This window comes from Vicia villosa, linkage group LG7, assembly GCF_029867415.1.
Source record: "Vicia villosa cultivar HV-30 ecotype Madison, WI linkage group LG7, Vvil1.0, whole genome shotgun sequence".
NCBI classification, from domain to species: Eukaryota; Viridiplantae; Streptophyta; class Magnoliopsida; order Fabales; family Fabaceae; genus Vicia; species Vicia villosa.
The window spans coordinates 56,424,149-56,431,529 of NC_081186.1; the positions used below are offsets into that span (position 1 = coordinate 56,424,149).

A 7,381-nucleotide genomic window follows, 5' to 3' on the forward strand; every position below is an offset into this window, starting at 1 on the left:
AATTAATTCATTGGAATATAAAAGAAGACTGTTTAATGTCTTAAAGAATTGTTTCGGCAATCCAAAAAATTGTATGTGTATCAAAGTTTATATTAATACAAAATTATTTAATATAATAATAAAATTCATCAAAACAAAATATTCCTTAAATGTAGTTAAAAATATTAACTTTAATTTTTTTTAATTGTAAATTTCAAACACCTCATAACTGAAATTCACGCTAATACGCTGATAAATACTTGCACGCACAGGAACAGAGGCAGCCCAGCAAGTCTGGACATATGCTCCGGACTCAACCCCTATTTTCTTTGTATTCTTTCCAATTTAATAATCGATTTTTAGATAAAACCAAAGACAAAATTAATAAAAATAAAATGTGAAAACTAAAACAGATGAATAACCAATGACCCAGTCTAATTAATTTATTTATTTTGCATTTAAAATTCCTGACTCCACCACTGCATAGGAACGCACTTATACCTGTATTCTTAGAAATAATCGATAAATTTAATTTAAATCAAAATTTTAAATTTAATTTCTTTTTTAACTAAAATCATAGGATAATAGTGATAACACATGAGAGAAAATTTATTTTTATTTTTTAATTAAGAAAATTATGATTAATTGTTTGTAAAATGTTAAAATTTCATAAAGAAGAATCTGCATGCTCTGCTTATATTTGTGCAGGGAAAATGGAAATTCGATATATAACTTGTATTTACATTACATAATAGTCAAAGAATCTTGACTACCTATAACTACATCAAAGAATATAAATAAACAATACTCCATACCAATAATATCAACTGATTCATACACTTGCACATAATAAAAACACTTACACCATACACAATTTCACATCTAAAACACAAGCAAATCCTTCTTAATATCATACCCCATCTTCTCCAAATTTGGTTGCACAGCAAACTGAATCATGGGAGGTGGCCCACAAGCCAATGCCAAAGTATCCTCCCCAGCCAATGGAACATGCTCCCTCATGATATTCTCCGTGATGAATCCCACACTATATTCCCACCCTTCTTTTGCATTTTCCACAACATACCAAATCTTAAACCTATCACTATAAATCTTTGCCCATTCATCCAACTCTTCCCTCAACAATATATCATCCTCCGTCCGGTTCGCGTAAACGACATGCATTTCAGTTCGATCAGTGGCATCCTTCAAAATCGCATTCGCCACTTGATACACCGGCGTGATCCCGGTTCCGCCCGCAAAAAATGCTAGCTTTTTCGCAAACCTTGGTTTCCCATGAACCATAACGTTTCCTCTACCAAGATACTCAATGTGGCCTACCGGGCCTTTTACTTCCACTGTTGATCCAATGGCAAGGGAGTCCAAATATTGTGACATGAGTCCACCATTAGGAAACTTGGGGTGCACGTTTTTGAAGTAGATTTTGACAACTAATTCAAAATATCCAATTTCGTCAATGCTACTCGTTGGCGTATAAGCTCGCATGATCAGTTTCCCGTCGACCGAAACACATAAGAATACGTGTTTCCCGACGGGTAAGCCCAATAATTGATCTTCCGAGGGTAATGCGAAACGGAAGAGTCTTACATCATGTGAAATTGAGGTTTTTGAAATGAGCTTGCATGGGATTTTCTCACGTGGGTTAAGAGCCATGATTTCTTTAATAGGAGCAAGATGTGTGAATTCGGAGTTTCCATGCATTGAGTTATTTGGAGAGGAAGAATCTGAAGTGTAACCAGTAGTAACCAGCTCGCCAATTCGATAATCTTCTATCAACTTTTTTGCTTTGTCGGAGTGAATAGCTTCGAATTCATCAGTACAATCGGTACCAGCATTAATGAGGATGCTATCCGAGCCGCCGGGGTGGTCTTTAAGGAAGCGGGTGCAGTCGTAAACATGGCCGTGGACGATGATCCATGCGGAATCGGGGGATTTGTGTTTTTTAACTTCGGAGATGGAGTATGTTTTTGAGGTTGTGTTCATGAAAGGTGAAGAGACACTTTTTTTGAGAATTGGATTGGTTTCTTGTGATCTTTCTAAGTGTCTTTCTTTCGCCATCCAACCACCTGATTGGTTGCCTGGTTGTGTTGGGTGCTCAAACACAATACCAATTTCTCCTTTGTGGGGCTTACACACGTTTGTTTTCACCCTAAACCAACAGTTGTTCATCATGCCCTGTAAATTGCCAACACCAAAAAATCTTCATTAGATTTCATTCTAATACAAAATACATAATCATATCACTAGTATAACTAAAATATTACTCAGTAAAAAAGTTTTACTCTGTAATTATGAAAATATATCATTCCACCATGTCATATAAATTATTTAAAATTTTCAATATGATTTGCCAGAATATATGATCGTTATTGATCGACTGTATAAAACTATTTTACATTGTTGTCTGTGCATATATTTTTTCCTTAAAAACATTATAAATAGAATCAGTATAATATTGGAAATAGTAAGTGCCAGTAGTTTTTAAAATGTCTATGTGCTATGTACTATTTTTAAATGAAAGTGACAAAAGATTATAAATTAGTAAAGACAGGGTGTTCATTTTAGGCTAGTAGTTTCCCAATGGAAGTAAGCCCACATATTCATATAAAGTATGTTGCCATGTAGTGGTCCAATAATAGGTACCGACATCAGTTTGCAAATTGTAGCACACTGATTTGTGGCCTTTAATTAATCAAAATTGTATAATATTAATACAAATAGTATATCAAAATTGAGTTTTAATATCATCTATAAAGCAAAGTCCAAATTGGTTATGTGAGAAAGAAAACTATATAGAAGTATTGCAATTTGATATCGTGATGCTGATAGCAAAGTGAAAAGGTGACACACAGTATTTAATTCTCCCAATAAAAATCCAATACTTGAGGAGCAAATTGAGATTAATTGATTATTATATATCTCAGTTGGTCATTTTCATTGAAAATTTCTCTGTTCTTTCTCATATATCAACTTGTTTTCTAAACAATAAATATATTAATATATGTGTGAGTGATAGATTATTTACCATAACATTCCAAATGAGGTTTTCAGGTTGGGTGTTAAGAGCCTCATCCCAAGCTCGAACAGCAATTTCTTTGGTCCCTAGAAGGTCCAGTACCTCTACTTCTAAAGACCAAAAGCACCAGCACCAATACTTGCCATATTTTGTAGGTTTTTCTGGGTGGTCCAATGTGCATATGTGCCATGTTTCTCCACCGTCCATTGTTACTTCAACTCTTGTCACTTTTCTTCCACCCCCTATAAATACATTATCAATGTCAGTTTTCAAGCCAATAAAAACACTTCCTTTTCAAGTAGCTGCCTAACAATTACAAGTGGAAGTTTATTTCAAAAAAGTAAATTACAAGTTGGAAAATTTGATGTTTTCTTCCTGTATTCTAGCAATTTGAAAGATCAACCATACATTAATATTCCTAATTAAGTATTTTTTTAGTAACATAATATTCATGTTGGGTTCCAGAATTAACCAAAGTTCGTATCTGATTTCAAGACTCAAAAAGAGTGTTTATTAAAATACTTATATATTCTCCTTGATTTTATTTAAAAGAAAAAAATTACTTTTAGATTCATTGAATTTTTATGATATATTATATACTTGATCTACACATTGTATTATTATATTACTTATTTAATATATTTAAAAAGTAAATGTTTTATAAATAAAATTATAAGGAGTATTATTTATAAAAAAAAATATTATTTTATATATATATATATATATATATATATATATATATATATATATATATATATATATATATATATATATATATATATATATATATATATATATATATATATATATATATATATATATATATATATATATGAATTTAATGGATATGCACTGACAGTGTAAAATAGTTTTACACTGTCATCCAATAGAAAACCACAAATCTGCCATGTCATTAAAAAAAATTTAAAATAAAAGAGGGCTTTAATTGGATACATGGTTGTGATTGGATGACAGTGTAAAACTATTTTACACTGTCAATGCATCACCCATTTTATATATATATATATATATATATATATATATATATATATATATATATATATATATATATATATATATATATATATATATATAATCTTTATGGTCAAATAACTAATAGTTGAAATTCTCTTTTTAAAGATAAACAAAGAAGAAAGTTACATATTAGTAGTATTCATTTACAAGTATTAATTGAGTTGGCTTAACGGAACAATTTTTTTTATTTATTTACTATTTATTATTATTATTATTAAATTTAGTTATTCTACCCTTTTATTTTCGAAAATATTATTTCCTATTAATTTTTAAAGTATATTTTGTATTTCTTTTTGGATTGGCGGTGGACAAAATTGATTTTAGCAGAATTGAGTTTGGTAGAATTAATTTTATCAAAATTGAGTTTAGAAGAATTGATTTATGTTTGGATACATTTATGTAAAAGTGAGTTGAATAATAAATTTCAATGTAAAAAACATCCAGAATCAATTCTGAAAGTAAAAGCTACAAATTCTAGCTTCAAGTAGAATCAATTCTGAAGACAGAATCAATTCTACTTTTACCTAAACAAACATCTTAAAATCACTTAAAATTAATTCTAACAGTGCTTTAATTCCTTTCAAAAGCCAAACCAAACATCCACTTGTCATTTTTATTAATTACTATAAAATATTTGTTAATCTTTTACTCAATCTAATGATGACGTTTAAAACCCATGGTTTAGACAGGGACAGATAAAAACTTAAAAGTATAGTTAGTGGTTCATATTCAATATAATTAAAATAGAGAATCTGTCAAAAGTTAAATTAAATAAAAGAAAGTGTTTAATCAAGATTCCCTCTCTAATCAAACCCTCAAAAAAAAATATCACAAATATTCCAAGTAAGAAATTATCAGTCAACACAAATCTTGCGCCATAAGTCAAAGCTTTCCATAACTAACAAAAATATTCTGTCTAATGAAAACTTCAAATTGAACTCACCGGAATATGAATAACCTTTCAGTGTATAAGGCAACTGCGTAGTCCATGAGTTTATCGGCAAGATCTCATCGTGACACGGCGTCGTAATCACCGAGTTTATGTTCAGCTCGTTGATAATATATTCCGGCTTGAACCACCAACCTGCACCCACACACATAAATATTAAGGTTGCTGCAACTACACTTTAAGACTATATTTAAATTATAACCCTGAAGCATCGAATACTTCTGAAAAAAGATGTGTCTCAGTATGTCAGGTGATAGAGTTACCTTCTTCATTGGCTTGTTCTGCATCAACATGAGAAGGAAGAACTCTATTATCCTTATAATGATAATGCCCATCACATTCATCAGAGGTAACCACAATCCGTTTAAGCCATTTCACCATGCGTCCACCAATAAAACCCGGTATAATAACCCGAACCGGAAACCCATGATCCGGCGCCAAAGCCTCACCATTCTGCATGTAAGCAAGAATAACATCACGTGAAGGATCCATTGCAATTTCTCTCCTAATGCTAGTCCCATATTTGGATCCACCACCACCCGGTAAATCCTCCGCACCGTAAAAACAAACATGAACCGCGCCTTTCGACCGGGCTTGGATCCCACAGCGTTTTAAGAGGTTGCATAATGAAACCCCGCGCCATACTGAATTTGAAACCGCTGCAGCACCCCAGTTAAAACCAACGCTTTGTTTCACCATGTTCTGTTCTTTCCGACGGTTACCAGCGCAAACTAGAGTAACCGGAAGCTCCCGGCTAGGAAACTCGCGGACTAAACGGTCCATGGTGAACCGGGTTGGGTTTTTAACCAACCCGGTAACCTCGACCGTCCAGTCTTCCCAGCGGGCTTTCGGGACAGCGCCGTGGTTTCGAACATAGTGGATTGGAACCGGAGTAATGAAACCATGGTGCATTAGACGAGGGAGTGGTGGCTCTGAATTGAAGGGGTGTTTCCCTGTGAGACGCACCATGGAAGCGTTTCGTGTGACCCAGTTGTCTAAGGTTCCCTCGTCGCGTGGGTCGAGGATTGACGGTTCGACTTCCGCGTTGGTTTTTCGTATGAGCTCTTGGAGTTCCAATGTGGCGTCGTGGTCTTCTTCGTCGTCGCTGCTGAAGGGATCTAAGTTTACCGGAAATCCCGGTTTCAAGTCGTGGATGAAGTTGTTGGTTGGATTGAAGGTGCCACTGACGCCGTTTAGGCCGCGATACTGACGGTTGTCAACTGAAGCAGCCATTTTGGAGAAAGAAAAATATTTTTATTTATTTTATGGGTTTTTTGTGAGTTGTTTTGTTTCCTCCTTCCTTTCTCAGTTTGGGTTTGGGGCAGTGGAGAAAAGGAATTTGGTCATTTGAATGAGAGGTTTGATGGGATTTATATAGTGGGAGAAAGAAGGACAGTCTGGTTTTACTACAAGTATAGCCCTCAGTATTAGAAATTTTGTATGGCTAAATTGCACCAAGATATTGTTTAAAAATTTTACTTAAAATAAAATTTGTCTTGGGGGTATAAGTCAAACACAAATTTATACTCTCTTACTTGATTACTAATAGATTGCATTTTTGCAATACTTTTTTGTTTTAAATGATTTCTATTTATAAAATACTAAAGCAATATTTTTTTGAATTAAACAAAAATTAAATTATAAAGAAAAAATTGATAATTACACAAGTAGCAAGTTTAAGAGTCCAACCTTTGATAAAATTAGCTGGTAGCTGATAGTTGATAGCTGATAAGCTAATATAAGTGTTTGGTAAATTAGCTGTTTTATTAGCTGATGGATACAAAATAACATAAAAAATCATTTTAATTAATAAGGGTAATAATAATTTGTTAAAATAATAAGGGTATAAACGGAAAAAAAAATCACAAGATAAAAACTACAAGCTCAAAAGCTACTTCAAATAGCTTTTGAAAAAAAACTAAAAGTTAATAAAAAAAGATACAAGCTAAAAGCTAAAATAGCGTTATCAAACAGAACTTTTTTATTTAATGTGAATTGAAAAGCTAAATGCTCTTTTTTTGGTCTTACCAAACAGGCCCTAAGAAAAATTGAAGGAATTCAAAGTGGTTTCAAAAGAATTATTTTTTAATAAAAAATGAAACCACCATAAAAAATCTATTAAGTTATGTATACGGTTTGCTAATTTTTTAAATGCAATCTTGTATATTAAAAAAAGGAAACATTACTATGACAAAAACAATACCCATCAAAAGGAGAACCTAAAATTAGGCATGCTTAGTCCATTAGGAACAAACTCTTTCCTAATGTCCAAAAGAATGGAATCAAAAAATATGAGAGAACTACTAGAAACACTACTTAGGTTTGCTAAAAAACTTAAAATTAGGCATTCTTAGTCCATTAGGAACAAATTTTTTCCTAATGTC

General features: G+C 32.3%; 1 protein-coding gene across 1 annotated transcript; it reads right to left on the bottom strand.

The window, feature by feature from the left end:
* Positions 1-771: 771 nt before the first annotated feature.
* LOC131620604 (nitrate reductase [NADH]-like) lies at positions 772-6,378 on the bottom strand. The gene is made up of 4 exons (XM_058891733.1): positions 5,261-6,378; positions 4,992-5,132; positions 3,023-3,255; positions 772-2,172 (listed from the first exon to the last, which is right to left on the bottom strand). Exons 1-4 carry the CDS (start codon positions 6,228-6,230, stop codon positions 862-864), a joined length of 2,655 nt encoding a protein of 884 aa, XP_058747716.1. The 5' UTR covers positions 6,231-6,378; the 3' UTR covers positions 772-861.
* Between the last annotated feature and the right edge of the window lie 1,003 nt (positions 6,379-7,381).

What these genes read in the sequence shown, in the direction of transcription:
- LOC131620604 (XM_058891733.1), bottom strand. Translation starts at nt 6,230, where the DNA reads ATGGCTGCTTCAGTTGACAACCGTCAGTATCGCGGCCTAAACGGCGTC. An exon ending in GAAAGGTTATTCATATTCCG is followed by an intron (nt 3,256 to 4,991) that starts GTGAGTTCAATT and finishes ATGTATTTATAG; the next exon opens with GGGGTGGAAGAAAAGTGACA. An exon ending in ACCTCATTTGGAATGTTATG is followed by an intron (nt 2,173 to 3,022) that starts GTAAATAATCTA and finishes GGCAATTTACAG; the next exon opens with GGCATGATGAACAACTGTTG.